Genomic DNA, 22,241 nt, shown 5'->3' on the forward strand with positions numbered 1-22,241 from the left:
ATAAAGGCATTAACCCTCCCTTATGCAATAGTGTTTTAATAAAATATTTTATTGTATTAACATTTATCCCCAAAACTGAAACTCATATTGCTGAAACACAATAAAAAAAGACACATTCACTTTAAGAAAAATTGCTTCTTAATTTATTTAAAGTTGGTGCAGTTGTTTACAAACCACAATACTTTTGACTTGATGTCTTTTTAAAACTATCACTTTTCATCAAATGAACCTGAAGTAAACTGTTCTGTGTGCATGTCAGTTTTAAATTAATTTTAAAAGTCATGATGTGTTCACTGAAAAACTGCATGAACAAACTGTAATCCAAATCAGCTTTTAACAAAATCCCACAGGTATGTACAAAGCAAATGAAACAAATAAAGTACATGTACAGTAAAAATCTGGATTTATACACTTAATTACAAGAGAAAATTACAATTTTTATAGGTTAAATTAAAAAAACTTGGTGAGAAAGCTTTTTATTCTTGTAATTTACAATGCAATTATTGCATTACGCTGATGCTGTCATGATACCCTGCAACACTGACAGTTTTTAGTGTCTCTGTGTGTCTGTTCTGTCAATCCAGGAAGAAGATATTGTTGAACTGCGTTGCACAAAGCCTTTTAACTTCCTCTGTGGTGGAGAAAAAACAGAAGGGCATTACAAGGTGAGAAGTGTAACCAGCATTGTAGTGGTACTGACACAGATCTGGTGATTGGCAGGTGCAGGAGACGTACCATTGACTTCAATTAGATTGGCGTTCTTCTGATTTAGTATCACATACAGTTCTCTCTGGTCTGACTTCTTGCCGACTACCCAGTAGTCTGTCATTGCTTTCACGATAATTTCTTCATCTTCATCAACCCTGCAAGACAGATTTGAACGAGTGAGCACAGTCACAAAGGCTGCATTTACATTTGCTCTTCATATTCAACACCTTGCAAAGGAACTTGTTATTGATTTTTATCAAAATATGCCCTTTATTATAAATTATTCTATAAAATTTTAATTTGAACACTATACAATGTTTATTTAAAGAATTAATTTCAATATGAGTCCAATAAAAGCATTCAGCACCTGTAGCTGATTACTAAGATGTATTTTTTTTGGTCCTTACAAACAGGCCTGAAGGGCTAAAAAGAGGAACTGATATTGACAGTAGAATAAAAGCTACAAATATCAATCCCAGAGTGTGTCCCACAGACTGAAAACAGATCTTTCATGTCTGTAGTCACATGCGTGCTTCAAATTGCAAATTACTAGAGCTCCCAGATGCAAAACATGATGCGTAAAAATTGCCCTGTGTTGATATTTAGAGAAAAAAAAAACTTTGCAGATCTAAACAACCTTTTTCTGTTTGTGCAGTTTGGAAACATATTTATTCTGTTCTTTTTAATAAACACAACTTAAGATTCATTAATAATAAATAGTAATATGACATTAAGATAAAGATTTTGTTAAAGGAACCAGTTTTCTTGCTACTTGCTGTCCTCATCTGTTTTCATGTTGTATGTCAGATTGTGTCTCTTTTTGTCATTTAATGAGACTGAATGTTGTCAGGCTTTAACTACGCGTGGTAACTCCTTTTCCACCAGCATCCTACATCAATTATTTGTGTTGTTTTTACTTTGTGTGGTGCCGGTTTTACTTTTTTCAAGTCTGTTGTCTGTAGATTAACAAACTTGAAATGAATTAAAATACACCTGTCAAAAATAAAAACAGCCCCTCTACTGTTCGCCTGTGTACCTAGCAAAATCACAATTGATGTCTCCCAGGATCTTCATGAGGTCAGGGTGCACGGAGGTGAGGCAGACACTGGCGGTCTTCCTCATATGGATGGTGCTTTTCTCTGCCAGGTTCATGTGGTTGAAGTAGATGAACTTAAACTGGGGCTCCTTCTCTGGCCTGGACGGACACAGTAACAAACACAATGGAATGGATACATTAAAAAAATATATATCTAGAGAAGTTACAAAGGTGACATAATCCCAAAATATATGCAGGAGAGAAATTCTGTTGTACAACTGAAAAGAGGCATCATTTGATTGTCTACTGAAGGCTGTCAGATCGCACTGACGGCGTCTGTGAGGTCTGAGTCTCATCTCTAATGTCATATAAATAATAATGTGACATTGAATAAAGCCAGACTACAGCTGCAGCGTTGGACACCATCAGTGTCAGGTCCCTCTGCAGCCGGCCATTCTGAAAACACACATTATTAATAAATGGTACAGTAAGCCGACCCACTTTAGATGATAACATCCGCCAAAGGCAACATGTGCATTTTAGTGAAGCCCACTCTAATGTCCACCCACTTTAAGGTGAACTGAGGACATCCTACCAGACGACAGTATGACAACTGAAATCTCTGCAAATACACGTATCCATGTTCAGGTAGGTCAAACAACGGATTTAATCTGTGTTGTGCCAAATTCTTTACTGTGTCGCTGCAGCCACGGTTCCATTAAAGCTGGGATGTCTTCTAAAATACAATAAAAACTAAAATCTGTGATTTGCTTTCCCATTTATTTAACACACAAACTAAAGAAAAGGTTGTCACTGACCGACTTACTTGTGTTTTTGTAAATATTGAGAGATTTTAATTTTTGCCTCCAGCTCACTCAATAAAAGTGGGCAAAGAAATACAATGAGAAAAAAAGTTAATAGAACATACAAATAAGTATCAGGTTAACTACCATCAGGTGAAGGATAAGGAGTTGCCAGAAAAAGAGTCCCCACTAAAGTCTTTGTCATTAAAATGGATTGTAGTTTAATCCCTTGAAAAGGAATCATTCTCAACATAAAATTGCAAACAATGTCAATCTTTCACCATCTAAAGAACATAATCTAGTGGAAAGATTCAGGTGTTCTTGGTAAATCTCAGTGTGTGTAAAGGCCAAGGGTAGAAACCACAGCTGCATTTGTAACCTTTGACCTTCAGTGGCACTGTATGAAAAACCATGATGATACCATATAGACACATGGGTAGACTTTGGAAAACCACTGTCACTTAACACAGCCCACTGCAGCATCCAGGAACACAACCTGAAACTATACTACACAGAGGGAACCCTTACATCAAATCAGTAGAGAAACAAGTTCCCTGGATCCGAGCTCGTCTCTGGACTGAAAGACAGTGGAAACATGTTGTGATCAGATGAGTCCATGTTTCACCTTTCATGCCAAAGATGAAAAGACTCAACACTGCCATCAGCAAAAGGTGCAAAAGCATCTGTGATGGTCTGGGGCTGCATTAGCACCAACAGCTGATCTGCAGATGTGTTAAGGTACGACTGATGTGAAGGAACAGACTGGATTTTACAGAGACGTGTGGTTATTCCTTCAGGACACCAGGTCTCATTCTGCACTAGTTCCAACATCATGGCGTCAGAGCCAAAGTGTGTGTGTGCTGGACTGTCCAGCTGCAGTTCCCATCTGTCTCTTATTGAAAATGTATGGACATCATGAGCAGCTCAAATCTGATCAGCGAGAACAGACATTTACAAACATACAACAATTAGCATTACATTTCAAAATACACTAATTGGTCAGTGTGAAAATCTCTTACTTTATTTTGTCAGTTAAATAAAAGGAACTAAGGAATTAACAAATCACAGATTTGAGGTTTCAATGCAATTTAGAAAATGTCCTGACTTTTGTGGAAATGGGGTTTGTAGGCCAAATCAGGACACAGTCCTGACTGCCAGTGGAGGAATTTGGGACGGCATTATTTATTCACTGGATTCTTCTCTAGAGTGATTAAAAAGGACTCCATCACATTGTCGGAGCCTGGGAGTCCAGTCTCGAGTTACAGGCGAGGACGTATGTGAAAGCTTACTACTGGGGTTAAAGAAGAGCACCAGGATGCCAATCTTGAAGTTGCACTGCTTGAATTACCCCTTAAGTAGTACAATGACGATATCCAGTGGTGAGTCTCATCTATCACTGTCAGCCAAAAGAGTTAAAACAACGACTGACTGCAAAGTGATGACAAACGACACAGTTACAGTAATCGCCAAAGCCAAATCGATTTTCTTAAGAGGTGCAATAAAAATCTTATGTTGTATAATGTATGAATGTAGTTGAGGTTGTGGATTATTAAAGACAGGAAAGAGCTGACAGCAGAGTGACTGACAGACATCATGAATGAAGTTTGACTCATCAGAAATTAGCTAAACCTGATGACGGTTGAGCAGAACATTTATATAAAAGTAATAAATACATATATATAACTGAATAAGTTAACATTAACTCCAAGAAACAATGGAACTGAATATCAAACCATCTGCACAAACTTAGGAATAATTTCTATTTTGGAGTTAGTATGGTCCCTCAAAAAAATACATTTTCTAATCATAGTTTGTAAAAAGCTCCTACATGTGTGTCTCTAGGAAGTACATATTTTACTTATATCTATGGCATCCTGACCACCTTTTGCATATTTTGTAAACGTCACATATTTTATTTACGATATGTTATGTATGATTTACCGAAAATGTCATGACTTTCAATTACTGTCCTGTAAATTTGAGCTATTTTTGCTTAAATTCTTTGTGTCAAAACATTGACATATAATGTGCAATTTTACAAATGTTATGTTGTTCTTATCCATTGCTTTGCTTCTCGTATACTACCTGTTTTTGAGTAAATGACAAATAAATCTGTAAAATCTTAAAAAAAAAAATATTATAAATATGTGTGTGTGTGACAATTTGCCCCTGGGATCAATAAAGTTAATCTAAATCTATATGTATGTAAGCATACATGATACAAAAAGAATATGTATTTTTACATTTATTAAGATTTTTAAATAAATAAATGAATACTTGTTGTACAAATATGTGGTATTTTTCTTGTATAAGCATATATTATATAAAATGGGAGATTAATTAAGGATCATCATAATGAGAGGGTACTTACTTTTTCCTCTAATTTTCTTCTTTACTCTTATCCATTTACCATCTAAGAGTTATGTTGCAAACAAAAATCTGTACTTATACATAAGATAATGTTTTATTTACATTTTTGATTTATCATTTAAAACCTGTAGCATTCATTTATTCTTGAATAAATCTTGTTTTATTGTCTTGTTTATCATTTAAAAATATAAAACGGATCTTTTTCTTAATTGTTGCCAATTACTCTTGTATAAGACATATTTTGCGATATGGGGCTGTAAATATAATACTTCTTTTAATATAATACGATATTAGTCCATAATACCTGCAAGTAGTAGTTATTTGTATTCAACTCATTTGTGGATTATGTTTCATGTTACATAATGTGATGTCCGAACACAGCGACACAATTGCACAGTATGTTCCCTATGCTGTTACACTTAAACAATGCTCCTTTGGTTTAGTGACCTTGACCCACACAACGTCATCAGTCCGGATCTGTGAATAAGGATCCAGGTGGATTCTTTACTGACCCTGATATCCTGCGGTTGATGGTGAACTGTTCACATATATCAGATGCCAGCAGAGTGAGCTGAGGGCCTACTAAGGCGTCAAGCTGCTCACAGAAATCCCTTGTCAGCTCGACAGAGGCTGAAAAAAAAGCAAAATGAGAGAAGAAGACAAGTGTTAGACATGACATGATTAGAAAATGAAGTGATGAAAATCAACAGTATTGACTGAACTGAGTGCACAGAAATGAATGAAACCCACACACTTACCACTGATCATAAAACAAGCTGCAGCGCTCATCGCCTGAGGAACAACAGAACGGTGAGGAGCAGGTTAATACTGAATCAAGGTCACACGGGTTGGAAATTACATTAATGTGGTGCTTGGCATTATGGGACACACTTCATCACTTTAAAATTCTGTTGTTTAATCTCAAAAATCCATATTATTTGGTAGCCAGCGGAATATTTCATCCAGTCACAGATTATGAAAATCATCGTAAAAAGCAATAAGAACCTCCCCCTATTTTTAATACATTAAACAAAGGATGTGTATCAATCAACCGTGAGATTAAGTGACTGTCCTGAAAATTACTTTCTCTGCTTTACCTTATAAACAATCAGATGCAGCTCCTCGTAGCCGTCCTCTGCACTGACAAATATTTTTGGAAATCGGAACTTGGCCTCTGGGTCCTTGAGGTTAGTGGGTCCTGTTAAAAACCTGAACAGAACAGAATGTCAACAGCAAATTTCAGATCCAGTCTATGTGTGGGTTTTGTGAGAAAATGTAATGGATAAAAGCTCAAGGTGGATGAAGGTGATGTCTGTGTTACGATGACAGGAGTGGAAAGGTCAGTCATCATGGACCAGTGTCGGGGCGGATTAAACACCTCTTTAGTTTACAATCTTTGAAGGACTTAGTTTTTTTTACATCAGAAGTGTTGAAACTCTTCATTCCATTTGTACTGGTATAAAGATAAGACAGCAAAGTCCAAACAAAGGGGGTACTGTTGTCCTGGAAATACACTGGATTCCAGACATGCCACTTAACATTAAGTGGAACCGTTTGCATTAGAAGTCGTGTCTATGGGTTGAATGTGGTTTTCCCCTGGACACTCCGGTAGAAGTCGCTTCATCACATTCACAAACATGTTCTAGTCTTTCAAAAAGGTTTCTGCATGCCCTTAAAAACTCCAAAAACCCAATAATTCTAAGCTTTAAAATCTCTTAATCACATTTAAAGCAAGTCAAAATTATGTTTGAGTATCTACATGTATCAGACACTTAGGTGTAATCATTTTAAAGACCTTTGCAAGATAATATTTAGCTAAATTTGCATCTTATCTTAAATCACTTTACCTTATTCTAGCATTACAAGTTTTATATTGGAATATTATGAGAATAGAATAGATCTTTATTGTCACTGTCACACGAACAATGAAAATCAGTTTAGCAGCTCAGTTCAATTTAGCAGCAAAACACTTAGTGCAAAAGGGATTGTGTAAGAAAAAAAAAAAAAAAAATCACACCAAGTATTACGGAAAAGTAGGACTGTGCAAAGGCTTCAGAATAAAATATACACATGTGCCACTAAAGTACGACTTTTGTTAATCTACATTTTCCCAACAGGTTAGTGCATGTACAAAGTTTAAACAGGTTTGTTGAAGTTCAGGTTCAAGATCAGATGTTGGTTTAAAGCTTTATAAGATTATAAGTGTGGAGCTCGACGCACACTGAGAAAAACTAAATAAATTGATTAAACAACAGATAAATCAAAGTAGATCACATGTTTGTAGCAGGTAAGACATATAAAACTGTAGACCTTATATCTGTAAAATTGAAATGAAGACATTTTAAGACTTGTAATAACCTGTTGCTCCCTCTAATACTGTATTACCTTTACAGAGTTGCATTAACTCTTTACACAAGACAGCCAGACAAAACTAACATGGAACTATTAACCAAACTATGCAGACTAGTCTGTTTATCAGAGTGAGGTGGGTGAGTGGGCCAGTTCAGTGCCTACTATTGTTTCTATTCTTGTTACTTCCCTCTAATATCATTAATTATACATTCAACAAGATCTGGCGAAAGGACAGTGCATTTAGTGTTTGGTCGACATCAGTTGAAATCTTGTACAAGAGAATACTCGAATGAGGAACCTTAAATATTAAGGCATAAAACTGTCTGTAAACAATAGTGTTATGTATTTAAGTCGAGAGCATCTGACCTTCGTGTGCTCACCTCAATACCAAATAAAACTGCATTAACAGTTGTATGCAATTATTAATTTAAATGTATTTTTTCTAATTTTGTTTAATGTATTTAGCAAAAAGTAACTATTATTAACACAAAATTACGCTATTTTCAAAGGATGTCCAACTATATAATGGCCTTAAAAAAAGTCTTAAATTTCATTGAGACCCTGCAGAAACCCTGCTGTTTTCTGCACCATATGTAGTAGTACTGTTACAGATGCTCTGCTTCAACTTGGACACAGGTCTCCTCATGCAGGCTCACAGATATTGAACATAGATTTAATACCTTGGCAAACAATCCCTAGCTACTTACACACATGAAACTTAAGTAAAAGTAGATTTTTCTGGAGGCTCAAGTGATACTCTCCACCTCTTCCTGCTGCTGCCTTGCTTGCTTAAAAATAGTTGGCCAAGGGAGTTCCCTTCTTATCTAATTCAGTTGACTGCTTGCTGAGCTCATTACTGGCAATGGGATAAAATCATGTGATCCTGGTACACAGACACACACATACACAAGCACACATCCACAAAACAGTGTCTTTCATTGACAATACTATACAATACAAAATCCAAATACATTTGCCCTCCATGAAGGAGAAAAAACACACCACATGACCTTACCTGCCATAGTGCAACAGATTCCCTGCAACCTCTGGCCTCAGAGGAGAGTCCCTGCCAGCCAACTATGAGACGAGTAAGACCAGAGAGAGCAAAACAGAAGAAAGACTTTATTCAAGGTCAGTGGCTTTAATATTTGGAGTCAAAAATAAAAACAATTTATTGTTTGAGTTCTTTGAAAGATCAACACTGTTCAAAGCTTCACATAAAAAGAAATACTGTCACTGAAATAGAAAAGAATGCACCATAAGGAATCTTTCTGTGCCGTCACTTCACAAAAACAATTAAAGGGATATGAGTTGATGAAAAGTAAACTAGAAGTGTAGCCACTTTTACCTAATTGTGAAATATATTTTGATGTCTGTACATGATTTTACTTTTGCTAAGGTCCTAAAACACACACTTTTTTCAATATCAATCTAACACACAGGTGTCAAACATACGGTCCGTGGGCCGAATCCGGCCACCGAAAGGGTCCAATCTGGCCCATAGGATGAATTTGTGAAATGTAAAAATTACACTGACGATAGTAACAATTATTTTAGTTCAGGGGCCACATTCAGACCAATTCAATCTCAAGTGGGTCAGATCAGTAAATTACTATCATAATAACCTATAAATAATGACAACTCCAAATTTTTCTCTGTTTTCATGTTAAAAAAAAAGTACAATAACATGAAAATTTACATTTACAAACTATCTTTTCACAAAAAATGTGAATAACCTGAACAAATATGAACAACCTGATGTCTTAAGACAAGTGTGATTTTAACAATATTCTGCTGGTTACTAATGTTTTGTGTATTTGTAGATCCAATCTGAGGCATAATATTGTTAAAATTGCACTAATTTTTCTAAATAAATTTGAGGTTGTTCATGTTCTTCACATTTCATTAGAAATGATCGTTTGTTAGCATAAACATTTGCATGTAATTTTCCTTGTCTCACCCTAAAACTACGGAAAAAGTTGGAGTTGACACGATATACTGTATATATTTTATGTTACTGTTTTACTGGTCTGGTCATCTTGAGATCATATTGGGCTGAATGTGGCCCCTGAACTAAAATGAGTTTGAAACCCCTGATCTAACAGCTATTGCGTGGACACTGAAATAAAACACCCTGGACAAATCTATCAAGGGATGTCTCATCTGATCCTGGTGGCCTCCAGAGCCTATGATGATCTGAGTAAAGCCTCCATCTTTGTTGTGACTCAAAGCAGCCCCACCCGGCTCAAATAGTGAAACCTCAACAGTGAATGCTCATATTTGACCTGAAATGTTTTCTATGCTATGATGTTCATCTTATCTTCGACAGTGAGTCCTAAAAATACATTTTATTCAGTTCAGAAAATAGATGTTTTTGTTTTTACTGGAGGCCAAAGCAGTGTTTCATATTGTCCACCAGCTATTTCATTATGTAACGCTTCTTTATCGATAAAGACCAGCTACAGTTGATCAGAGCAGAGGTGGGTAATCCCAGGTTCATCAAGTCAAAGTCCTGCCATGTACCAGTTCCAACCTGTTCACTGAACCAGCCCATTTTGATGAGCACGACTCCTCATCCAGGAAGATGGGATAATTAGTGGAATCACCTGTGTTAAGTGAACAGGATGGAACCAATACATGGCAGGACACTGACTTGATGAACCTGGGATTATCCACCTCTGGATCAGAGCCATGACTAAAGACAAGAGTTTAGAATGAGCGAAACCTCTAATAACTGCAACAGTATCAGTTTTCATAATCTGTGTTGCAACCTGTTTGACTGTATTGTCCCTGATAAATAAATGCATTCAAAATCAAAAAGCAGGTTTATTTACTTCCCCACTCTTGTGTCTCACCTCAGGTTCAGAGTGTCTAGGGAACAGCGAGGTGGTCAAGTACTTATACAGAATCCTCATGTCGTCTTGTTCCAGTCCACTCCTGCAGACACAATCAGGACACAGTTAATCATTTCTGCCATAAACCCATAATGTACCTTATATGTACAGTAAACTGCGAGGATATGTATGTATCCTGGATGAAATGTGAAAACAAAATGACACCCGGTGGCTAGTTCTGCTCTGATGAATGAGGAAAAACAATGGCCTAGAACTTAAACAGCTTTTCTCTGTTTGTCGACTGACATCTCTCAATTAGAGATCACACACGGCTTGAGTCATTTCTAGCAATCATGTAATCCCCTGTGCTTGTACACTGAGCACAGTGGCTCACAGTGTAATTAAAGGCTAGGGATATGTCAGCCAGCACAAAAACCACAAAGAGGATTACAGGTTGTGCCGTCTCTGTTTACCCAGCATACTATGATGTATTTGCAAATGCCAATTCTAGGATTTTGAGTTTGCAAAAACATGTACAGTAGAATGACTTTGTAACATAGTGCAAGACATGTATGGCACATCAAAAATTAGAACCAGTTTCTGTAAAAAACTTTTTCAGTCCAATAATTGTAAAAATATTGTCTGTCTAGTCAATATTTTTACAATTATCTGTAATGTCCTGCATCATCTGATTGTTTACACATCATGAATAAAATCTTATCAACACTAAATGTAGATTTTTTTTAACATTTATTTGTAACTGAAGGACTTATTATTCATCATCTCTTCAGTTCGCTGTGAAAACTGACCCTAATTGTTGTTGAAATATGAGTGTTTACTTAATTTAAAAACCTTTTATTTAAGACAGTTACTCTAAAATCTGTATGAATACATGTTTTTTACTGAAAATTTATGCTAATATGATTGCATGTAATTCATAAGTGCTGAATTAAAAAAAAAAAACATATTGGATGAGCCCTATAAGAAGCCCTTCTTCCTGTAGTTTCCATTACTTAATGAAGACAGACTGTGGATTTAATGGACGAGTGCAGACAAATTAGAGCACACTTGAAACAAGTCTGTACCAGATAAGCTGGTCGTTATACAGGAAAGCGGTGTATTTAATCAGGCTGAGGCTCTCCTCCACCCGGTTGACAAAAGACTGGATCTTCAGGTAGGTCATCTTGTCCAGTGGGAAGAAGCTGATGCCTCCAAATACATCCAGCAGGTCGCAGGACTGCAAGTGGAGAGTCTGCAAATACTGGAAACCCGAGTACAACCACACACACGCACACACACAAACACGCCAAAATAAGCAGGAGACACCCACAGACATAGGAGAAGGACGGGAGAAAGGGGTTAGTTTACTTGCCTACAAGTGCTTGCTTACAGTGCAGTAGAGAAAGCTGAGATAGAAGCAGAGTCTGACTGACACTGTGGAGACGCTTACATCACCCAAGGCAAAGAAGAAGCACTGACATTCAACCTCTGATACGCACACCACCGCCTCTCTCTTTCTCTGTCTTTAGGTTACATAGTGGGGAGGGAAACCCATGCTTCATTTAAAAAGGGTATTCCCTAATTAGAAATGAATTTTTCATCAATGTGCATAGAATTGTTAATGTCCAGAGCTGCGTCCTTTCAGTCAGGTGAATGTGGCACAAAGCTAATTAGTGCAGGTGAATGAAATCAGGCGTGACTGCAAACATTGTTCCAGTGAGTAACTTCACTAAATACAAAGAAAGAACAATAGCAGTCAGAGGTATTAATCAAGGTTGTCACACACATTTCCATGTAAAAAATTGTACAATAAATGTGTCCATGACTTTTCAGGGGTTAATAAACTTATTTCCATGACTATCCATTTAAGTGGACCTTAGTTGCTTATTGTAAGAATACTCACCTTAAAGCAAACTTCAACATTCTCAAATTGTTCCTTATTTTCTATTTACTTCAAATCCTCCATTACATCACCCTTCATTACAGCAATATTTTAGAGTTAAACTAAAGAACACGGGATTTCTGCTGCCTCTAACAGTTTAATTGTAGTCTTTTAGAGGCTAGCAAGAATACAGTTTAGCACCCAATTCTTTACTATCTAGATTTAGTTACAATATAATCACCTTTTGTCAAGTTTAGACAATAAGAATTCAAAAGAGACCAAGATTAATGGCACTGTACAAAAAAAAAAAAAAAAAAAATCATAATCTGATCCATTTTAAGATCTGTCAATTCAGGTGATTTGATTTCATACCATGGACCTGTAAAAACCCTGTAACAAGATCTGGCACTGACTTTCAAGTATCAGGAAAACCTGATTATGGAACGTAAAACTGTCTTTAATGAAATACTTGACACCTAAAGAAGTGATATGACTGTTCTAGGATTTTGGTTGATATTTTTTACTACAGTCTTTTTTGCAGTTTAAGTGTTTGCTGCTAAATTGGATTTTCAGTGTTCATGTAACAATGACAATAAAGATCTATTCTATTCTACAGTATTACAGAAATATTCTAACACCTGGGTCGACTGCCTCACTTTTTGAAATATCTTCATGTGTCCATATCAAGATTGTTCTTATCTTTCAATTTCTTTACAGATAATCAAATTCCATGACATTTAGATAGAAAATTGAGAGTGAAAACAGTACTTCTGATTGGTGAACAGTGATTATGTTCTAAAACACACAAAAATGTCCACAACCTTATCAACCTTAAGGAAAGGTTGTAAACTTGTGCAGCTGCAGCAAATGCTTCATCCTGCCTGTTTGTAGCAGGTTATGAGTACAGGGCTTCTGTAACTCTGTGTGTCCATACAGCACATGAGCCCACTAAGAAGACAGAAGTGAAAGCTGTAACCAGAGTCGCTACATTTTTACGCTTTTCCACCTGTGCTCCCTGTACTGCACTGTTATTGGCTGAAGATACAAACACACTGCCCAAAGGTTCACATTCAGAAATGTTGAAAACACAAGAGTAAACAAGAAAAGCACTCGGAGAGCACAGACCTCCGCCAAGACAGATCTGCGCACCCCCCCCCCCCCCCCCCCCCCCCCCCAATCATCACCAAAATTTTATCATTTCTTCCTTGTGCCAGTATCAACATTTCCTGAAAATTTCATGAAAATCCGTCAATAACTTTTTGAGTTATCTTGCTAACAAACAAACATGCACGCAAACACACAAAGCAAAGTGATCACAATACCTCCTGGCGAGGTAATAAATATGAATACAGGCAGAGAGTGAAGTGTCTGCAGGTAATTACACCAACACACATCACAGAAGTGATGACTGGAAAGAATTATTATTACTGTTTAAGTCATGTATCACCTTTAAAATGAGATTTTAATTTCCAAGACTTTTCCAGGTCATGACTGTGGGAACTATAATTAATCTTCCAGCACAAAGCCATAAGGGAAAATAAGCATAGCCCGATCAATTAACTGGCTCTTAATGAACAACTACATTATGCCTGTATTTCTGACCAATGCATGGAAAGCAAATAAAGAAATGAATTTATCAGCATGTGGACGGTTATGTCAGGGTGTGCTGTTTTACCCTGTAGAAGAACTTTTCAAGCTTCTGAGTGAGCAGGTCCACTCCGCCGGCTTCCATTGCTCTGCCAAATGTGCCATTAAAGAGCTGCAGCAAAAGGAAACAAATCAATGAGAAGCCTTAAATTTATAGGCTGTGGTACAATCATAGTATTAATGTATCAATTTAAGCAATCCATTAGTTTATGCATATCTGGAAATTAGGGGTCGAGGAATACGTTTTCTGTAGGATCAATACATCAATTAACCCATAAAGACCCAGTGCTACTTTTATGGCAGTTCCCAAGTGAATTTTTCTGTCTATTTAACCTTTCTTAAGTGCTTTATCACCATTTATTATAATATTATCCTCTGCACTTTGCATGTTTCAGTGAAAATTAAGTATTTTCCATTATTTCATTTACTGATCATGTGGATGTTCATAAAAACTCAGATTAAAAGGACTATTATATCAAAAACAGAGAAAACCGAAGAAAAGCTGATTTTTCAGCAAAGGTATCAACAACTGAACGTTAAAACAAGTATCTCCATCTACTGTCATTTGTCAAACTCCATGGGTTTTACTGGTGAATCAATGTTGCAGAAGATGACAGTGTTTCCACGTTCACTATAGAGCCTCTGAACATCCAAATGGGTCATATCTGATGACCATGAAAAGATAAAGACTGTATTTTACCTGAATTATTTCAACATACTGATAGTGGTTCAGAAGTTATTAAACATTTTAGATAGTAGACAGATTTTGGTTGCCAGTGGCTGTTTGGGTCTTTAAGGGTTAAGGAGATCAATGTAACGTATCAACACCATGCACTGTTGAAAAAGCATATACATTTTACTACTACACAGAATTTTCCAGCATTATGTCAAAACAAAAAGTAAGGGACGGTCCAAAAATAACTGGTAGACCCCTGATATAAACACACACTGCAATGCAGAGAAAAAAAAAGGTTAAATATCTTCACAGATTCCACAGTACAATGAAACTCACCTTGTACATACTGTAGCACTGTCTTACTACAGCACCATATACAGTGTCCTAAAGAAGCAAGAGTGTGAGTAAGAAAAGAAACTGACGATGTATCATTATACTAAAAATGTTTTAAATATTTAGAATTAATATTAAGTACTAACGAGTATTTCATCTTCTTGATATTCTATCGTGGGAGGTTTACCATCTTTGTTTGGTTTCTCAACCATCGGGTTTCGAACCACCTGAAGAACAAAACAGAAGTGAGGATGGCAGGTATTTGAAGGTTAGAGTGGTAAAGCCAAATCAAGCCGAGAAAAGTAAATAGAGCCCGGATGAACAAAGTTTAAGTTTTTCCTTTAAGATACCATGACTATCCAGAAATTGTCTTCAGGCTCGAAAAAAAACTGCCGGTTCTTCTGTGTGTGCAGGGATTTAGCTGGTTTTGTTGGGCAGAATGTCCTAGAAAAGAGAAGAGAGGAGACCCACCCAAGCAACATGAATAGCTGCTCAGGCTGTGCTTTTACTTGACACTAGATATTAGTATGCATGTTGAAATGTATTGCAACATATCCCTGTTAAAATATGACACTGTCCTGTCAGATTGCATAACACCAACTTGTCAAACCAAACCTTTTTATGTTAATGTATACAAAAAGCACATTGTTAGAGACTCAATAAGCACAGACCAACATTGTAGACTGTAGATAAACTGTATTGGATTTAACGAAAAAAGTCAAGTTCTATACCTGGTGAACTGAACAATGGCTTCACAAAGGCCCACATTTCTAATCTTCTCATTCTTCTCTACATCACTGGGGTGGTAAAACAAAATCTTCTTCTCTTCCTAAAAAAGATGTACAGTTGTTTTATTACTACAGGCACACAGAGTAACAAAAACATTTGGAAAGCATCTTTTAATGTGCAAGTCTTCCACACCTCTCCTTCTCGTGGTCCAAATGTGGGGTTGTAAATGAAAAAACTAAGTAGAGATGGTGTGTACTGTTTCTCTTGCATTCCTGAGGCCATTCTGGGACTAGGACAGAGATAAAGAACATGCTGATCAACAAAAAACAAAACTGAAAGCCTTCATAATTTCTTACAGGTTACGTAAGGTCTTCTTTACCTTATCATCAGCATCAGTGTGTCTTGTGTCTGGGCTTCCTTTTCTCCAAAGACTGTTTCGTTAGCATGCCGTAGGCCTGCAGAAAGAAAACAACATCACATAATGCAGCATGACAAGTTCAAACATCATAGTGACTTAGTTGTACAAAACAAATGCCATATATAGTATAGTGTTAGGTGTAAACAAGCACTGAAAATAGGGATGTATGGATGCAATCATGAGGCATTAGTGACTAATACCATCGTATGAGATGTCAGTTCATGAATGACAGCAGCCGATGTTTATCTGTTGTGGTGTATTAAAGGTTTTCCATACATCTGAAACAATGTTAGTGCTCATTGATGGTCTTTAAAATATTTTAAAACAGTTTGGGCATGTTTTCATCATGAAGATTTTTGGTGTTTGTTTCCCTGACACAAAAAGGGAAGCTAAACAACAAAAACAAAACAAATACAAAATAATATTGCTATCAGCATCTGCTACTGGCTAAATGGTCATTGTGAATGTCTGAACCAGTATGGTTGCAGGATTAAAGTGAATGTTTTTGAGAATCATTCTATATGCATTGTGTATGTAACAGATATAATCATAAGTTATACAACAGATTATTGGTTCACTTTTCTGCATTGCTCTCACAGCTTTGCTACCAACATAAGATGATCTTATCCTAGATCTTCCTCTAAATTAATCTGCTTAACAGAATATAAAGTTATTGAAATGAGCTGAACCTTAAAGTTGTGCTGCAGTAAAATACAATATACACATTAATGCAGCAATGAAAGAAACCCTAAACCATGAGACACAAAAGCACAATACTGACTCATTTTATCGCACAATAATGACTTTTACTTGTCAATATCTAAACACTATTACTGAAGCAAGATTCTGAATGCAGATCTTCTACTTGTAGTAAAATATCTCCACAATGCTGCCAATACTTTTCTCAATACAGATCGACCAGTCGCTTTATTGCAGTGCAGTGGACGGTCATTTTACCTTACTAGGTGTGTTAGTCAAGGTACAACAACGCACTTACTAATGACGAAGAACTGTACCTTCATGAATGCTCTGCAAAATTAAAGGTTAACAAGTCCAACTACCTATTGCAGACAATTTAACCACATTAACTCTAACCAGATTTAACTGCATGTATTGTCATTAAATAATCTTGCAAAGCCAGGCTTGCCTACGCGTTAAAACCGCATTGACGAATCAAATAATCAAATAAGACGTCAGATCCAATAGTTTCTTATATTCTGCATAAGCAAACTAATCGAATCAATGTCTCTAAATACCTCACACCGTTGTATTTAACCGTTAGGCTTGCTTAAGACTTGTGTTACCATCATCTTTCTCATTAGTTACACTTCATTACAAGTTATAAATTTAGCAACATAACTGCAGTTTAGCGGGTAAACTCTGTAAAGCCAAGACGAGCTAAACACTTTAAGGGGAAGAGCTGCAATGCTGTAAGCTAAATTACACAACAATTTCATTTAGAAACATATATATAATCGATGCATTAACCACACGTCTCTGACTAAGTTGACAAGTACACATTGCTAATATTTACTGTTAGATTACTTAGCTAGCAGTCCGGCGATGTTGAGTCAGTTTGAACAGCTAGCCGGCTAACTGGCTATGCTAGCAGGAGATGTGTTTGCAGAGGTCCAGGCGGAGGAACCACACGTAGGGAACCGTGATGAAAACAGCCTAACACGACACTAACACTCACCTTATAACACTTTCAGTTGCTCGTGATTGTGAATTGTATAAACAAAAATAAAAAAATGAGGAAATGAGATCAATGAAAGGAGATACCGCATTACTTTACATTCTTAACTTCCTGCTTTTGACAGCGCGGTGTCACAAGTTCAACTGTTCGGGTAAAATCGATTTCATGGCAGGTTAGTTCCTACATCAAACGTGATATCCAGGTACAAAGAAATTAATTTAGATATTTGTTAAAATCAAAACTTTTTAATGACTAGATATAGTGCTGTACTTGGACTATATAATGTTGAGTTATTCAGTACTATTGGGAGGCCTTAACGTCTTGGTCTTGTAAAATCCTTAAATTTACTCAAGAACTTCTTTGGTTTTAACTACAGCTTGGAATAGTTCTTTTTGAGCAACGAATACTAAATAATGATGCAAATGCAGATGATTTTTCTCTCTGTATCAGCTGTTTGAATTGTTGCAAAGGTTAAAGAGTGTTAGATATGTTCTAGTCATTCATAACATAGATATTCAGTAATAACATATTCAATATACAACATGTTCAATTTGTTTAAATTCCATCAAGTGCTCTTTTTAATTTCACACTCATCACAGTCATGCTATCCTTTAATCCATCTTTTATTCTATGATCCAAAATGCCCAACTGAGAAGACTTATTTATGAAATTTCATTTTGTCACACAAGAATAAACAAACAGAAAGAGGGTTTTATGTTTGCACATGTTTATTCATCTAATTCATGGTCAGAGATGGAGTGTGCACAGACAGAAAAGCATGGGACAACATAGTGACAAGACAAATAAAAGCTGCTGTCTTTAAATGGACAAAGGATCATTTAAAAACAATCAACACACAAAGAAGTAGAAAAACAAAAGAAATCCCTGGGAGTAAAGGCTGGGATCAGAAGACTCCAGAGGTGGGGTTGAGGATTGAAGACCTGAAGCTCTTGTTCCTGTGTTTGCCAAACTCAGGACAGGACCATTTTCCTGAATTCTAGAGGGGAAAAAAGGTTGACCATGAAAACATCCGCAAAATAAAAATGAACAGAGTACCATATGCTATAAAGCAATAAAAATATACTTTCTAATGGGATCTCCTTTATGGTTTGGAGATGCTCATGGTGTTGGTGCAGTAATTCCAGTTTGACCTTTGTTGATTTGACTGATTGATTTTAAAATCTTAACAAACTGATGAATCATTTTCCTGGGAGCTCAAATTATAAGCCTGGCAAACATTAATGTCAAGTTATAAATGTCATTCTTGATAGTTTATGACAGCAGCATAAGGTCAGTAGACTGTTTAATAATGCCTCACTAAAGACAGACTAATATGCTAGATTTAAACCTGGACAACTTTGCTGTTTTCAAGCTCAAATGTATTTATTCATTAAGCTGAAAGACTGTAAAGCTGCACACTTCTGGCAGGTTTTTCCCACTTGGCCGCTGGGTTCAGCCCATTGAGATTTAATCCAACCGATGAGGTCATTTCTGCCTACGTCAAGTGTATGTATTCAGAGAAATCAGATACCAACCCTCTGGTCCAATTTTGCCATCACTGTCATCATCAGCTGCTGTGAGGATGCTCTTGATTTCTGCCTCGGTCAGTGTCCGTGCCCCGGGGACAAACCACTGCAGAAAGGACCTATAGGAAAACATACACATACATAAGGATATGTTGCTGGTATTATTTGAGCACAGTCAGTCTAAAGCCTAGATGCACAGGTATTTCCTAAGTAGGGCAGCTGGAGCTGATCCTTGTTCATTGTCACAGTAAAATAAAGAAGAATTACATAACACAAATTCAATAATAGCACTTTAATGCCCACAGTGGATTATTAGAAGACGGCTTAATGATGCCATTGCATTATAATGAATGTAAGTCTTGTACTTAATCTTTCTTTTTGCCTGACACACATAAACTCAGTGGGAATTTGGTGATTTTGCAAGACAGAGGCTTGCAAAGCATGAAAATTACATAGTTAGGGCAAGTCTAAATAATCCTCTGTGTGCAACAGAAAGAAACAAGGCTATATGTGCACTTTTCAGGATCTTGATTTTGGTAAGTTTAAAGTTTATCATCATCCATCATCGTTTCACTCACTTGAGCTCAGACTCCTCAATGTTGCCACTGTTATCATCATCAAGGATCTTGAAGACCTCGTTCACCTCCTCAGGTTTCTTTGAGGACAGGCCACAGGCTTGGAAGAACTTCTTGTGGCAGAATGAGCCTGGATCTGTAAACATAATAAAGAACAAGAAATACAGCTTAAAATGTAAAACTGGGTCAGAGATCAGGTTTACACGGTTTTGTTCTGATGTGAAGATTAACACAGTTTGTGGCTGCTGTCCAGGTGGGAGATTTCCCAACTGCCTGTTTGTGTTTTTTTGGTTTGTTTGTTTTTTTGTCCTTTATGTCAGACACATTCCTCTACTAAAACAGACAAGATGGATTAAAAAAACTATTCCAATTCAGCTAAGTATGATTTGAGAAAATAATACAGCTATAGAGGTTATGCAGCATTTGTAAATACATTTTCTAACAATGTGAACTACACAAATCATAAATGGTCAAATTAATCCATATTGTAGTCAATTTAATTAAGACAGTGCTGTGAATTTAGTTAGTTATGATTTTCAGTTCAAGCAAAGTGAACAAGATGAGTCATGTATTCTGCAGACATGTAGTTTCTGTATCTAAATGGATAATGGTCTGGTCACGTGTGTGTGAGAAGATGCTACCTTGACACTCCTTGACGGCCTTCTCAATAGCCTCAGCTGACAGGATGGAGGTGAGTGACATGATGGTCCTGGAGGGGTTTTTACAAACAAACAAATAAAGGTTCATTCAATAATTCACAACCACTTTCAATCATTCTCTCATTTCAGTTTCATTGCAGAGTGTTTTATAAGTGTTATATAGGACAGTTTTGCCAGAGAATCGATGACTAAATATGTTAAAACAATAAGAACAATTCAAGTAATAATAACAATACTGATCCCTCTTCTCTCTCTGCCTGAAGTGAATATAAACACAATCCAGTTTGTCTTCACTTCGGGCTCTGTGGGGTTGGATTAAGTTTTTATTTTTGCAGCTCTATCTAGGTTAATATTATGATCCCATCAAACAGTAGTGACTGGCAAATATGCAATGTAAGAGGGGGGGAAATTAGTCAAACTATTACTGCGTGTTGCATTGACTGACAACGAAACCAATGAATATCCCTAGGGTTTTCCCCGTCAGTTGAAAGTTCAGACGATAAAATAAAAATGTTTTGCTATTAAATACAGATGCAGCTAATTTAATCTAAAGGAAGCCCCTGCATAGGTGATTAAAAAGCACTTAAAAGAAATAGTTTGACTCTATTTTCCGCTCGCTGCCTCTGTCCTTCTCTGGGTTTTCCTAGTCAGCACCTGAACTCATCATCTCCCCTCGTGCATCTGATGCTGAACTCACCGCTGTTGGTTCTTCTCGGTCCAGGGTCCGAAGCAGCAGTAGCAGCACTAGATAAGGCTTTGTGGTATACCGCTGACAGCTACCTCACACTTATATATGCCTGGGTGGTGCGCCGAAGGATGCTTGAGTTTCCAACCTGTTCGCAGATCAAATTTTCCCGCAGCTCCTTCTCTTATTTCCCACCTTGCACACCTGCCCAGTTTACCTTTACTGTTTAGATCCGACAGACAGACGGCTGCTTTCTCCTCCTGACTCTGTCTAAAACTATCATAACTCTGGCTTTTTTCCCCCTCAATCAACTTCTTTTCTCTCTCTATGTTTCACCGCTCTCCCCTCCCTCACCCCTTCATCCCCTCCCTCTCTTTCTCTTCCTTTCTCACTGCAGGTAGGTTATATCTCAAATTTAATCAGCCCTTTCCCCTCCTCTCTCTCTCTCTCTCTCTTTAGTGAATAATCTCCCACAATTCAGATGATCACAACCACCAGGTCATAAATCATATCATGTCTCACCAGGAGATTTTTAACTCCCAGCACTAATCCGGTACAGTGAAACTGCGAATGGCTCATTAAATCAGTTATGGTTCCCCCAGCCCTAACCCCAACCCCATCCCCTAACCCCAACCCCTAACTCTAATCCTAAACCCAACCCCCCCAACCCTAACCGTAGCCCCCCCAACCCTAACCCCTAACTCTAACCCCAACCCCCCCTAACCCTACCCCCCCAACCCTAACCCTAACCCTAACCCCAACCCCCCCTAACCCTACTCCCCCCAACCCTAACCCTAACCCCAACCCCTAACCCCCCCTAAACCCTAAACCCTAACCCTAACCCCTAACCCCAACCCCTAACTCTAACCCTAACCCCCCAACCTTAACCATAACCCCAACCCCTAACTCTAACCCTAACCCTAATACCCCCAACCCTAAGCCCTAACCCTAACCCCCCCAACCCTAACCCCAACCCCTAACACCCCCAATCCTAACCCCTAACCCTAACCCCCCCAACCCTAACTCCTAACCCTAACCCTAACCCCTAACCCTAATCCTAACCCCCCCTAACCCTAACCTGTAACCCCATAACACAGGTGTAACAAGCTTTGTCAGTAGAAATAAGGACCAGTGGTGTTTTACTGACCACCAGTGAGAATATTTATTAAATAAAAGTATGAGTGGTGAATGTTTTGCATCATGCTGTTGATGTTGTCCTGATTTTCATGGTGGAATAAGACTCTAATTTTGTAGTTTCTTCTGAAGGTCGTCACCAAGGAGGGGACACCAGGTGTGGTTGTAACACGGGCTT

General features: G+C 37.4%; 2 protein-coding genes across 3 annotated transcripts; both read right to left on the reverse strand.

Moving 5' to 3' along the window:
* Window positions 1-115: 115 nt before the first annotated feature.
* ccz1 (CCZ1 vacuolar protein trafficking and biogenesis associated) lies at window positions 116-17,616 on the reverse strand. Of its 2 annotated transcripts, none has more exons than XM_030163655.1 (17): window positions 17,485-17,616; window positions 15,750-15,825; window positions 15,563-15,659; window positions 15,373-15,470; window positions 14,992-15,085; window positions 14,788-14,868; window positions 14,645-14,692; window positions 13,661-13,744; window positions 11,189-11,364; window positions 10,125-10,206; window positions 8,285-8,346; window positions 6,015-6,126; window positions 5,676-5,709; window positions 5,430-5,547; window positions 1,745-1,903; window positions 736-863; window positions 116-631 (listed from the first exon to the last, which is right to left on the reverse strand). In XM_030163655.1, the coding sequence occupies exons 2-17, from the start codon at window positions 15,761-15,763 to the stop codon at window positions 576-578; spliced, it is 1,443 nt and encodes a 480-aa protein (XP_030019515.1). In that variant the 5' UTR covers window positions 15,764-15,825; window positions 17,485-17,616; the 3' UTR covers window positions 116-575. The 2 variants fall into 2 exon arrangements, with proteins under 2 accessions (XP_030019515.1, XP_030019516.1); XM_030163656.1 differs by lacking the exon at window positions 17,485-17,616 and adding an exon at window positions 17,334-17,400.
* Window positions 17,617-18,190: 574 nt separating this feature from the next.
* On the reverse strand, window positions 18,191-21,226 carry pvalb9 (parvalbumin 9). The gene is made up of 5 exons (XM_030163657.1): window positions 20,942-21,226; window positions 20,227-20,294; window positions 19,589-19,721; window positions 19,020-19,129; window positions 18,191-18,481 (listed from the first exon to the last, which is right to left on the reverse strand). The coding sequence occupies exons 2-5, from the start codon at window positions 20,285-20,287 to the stop codon at window positions 18,456-18,458; spliced, it is 330 nt and encodes a 109-aa protein (XP_030019517.1). The 5' UTR covers window positions 20,288-20,294; window positions 20,942-21,226; the 3' UTR covers window positions 18,191-18,455.
* Window positions 21,227-22,241: the final 1,015 nt, after the last annotated feature.

This window comes from Sphaeramia orbicularis, chromosome 19 (genome assembly GCF_902148855.1).
Source record: "Sphaeramia orbicularis chromosome 19, fSphaOr1.1, whole genome shotgun sequence".
Lineage (NCBI taxonomy): Eukaryota > Metazoa > Chordata > Actinopteri > Kurtiformes > Apogonidae > Sphaeramia > Sphaeramia orbicularis.

Coding starts and splice junctions, on each gene's coding strand:
- ccz1 (XM_030163655.1), bottom strand. Junction 10,207..11,188: donor TATAACGACCAGCTTATCTG/GTACAGACTTGT, acceptor TTGTGTCTGCAG/GAGTGGACTGGAACAAGACG. Junction 5,710..6,014: donor TGCATCTGATTGTTTATAAG/GTAAAGCAGAGA, acceptor GTTGTTCCTCAG/GCGATGAGCGCTGCAGCTTG.
- pvalb9 (XM_030163657.1), bottom strand. CDS start 20,287: ATGTCACTCACCTCCATCCTGTCAGCTGAGGCTATTGAGAAGGCCGTC. Junction 19,130..19,588: donor ATTGAGGAGTCTGAGCTCAA/GTGAGTGAAACG, acceptor GTTTTCCTATAG/GTCCTTTCTGCAGTGGTTTG. Junction 18,482..19,019: donor TGGCAAAATTGGACCAGAGG/GTTGGTATCTGA, acceptor TTTCCCCTCTAG/AATTCAGGAAAATGGTCCTG.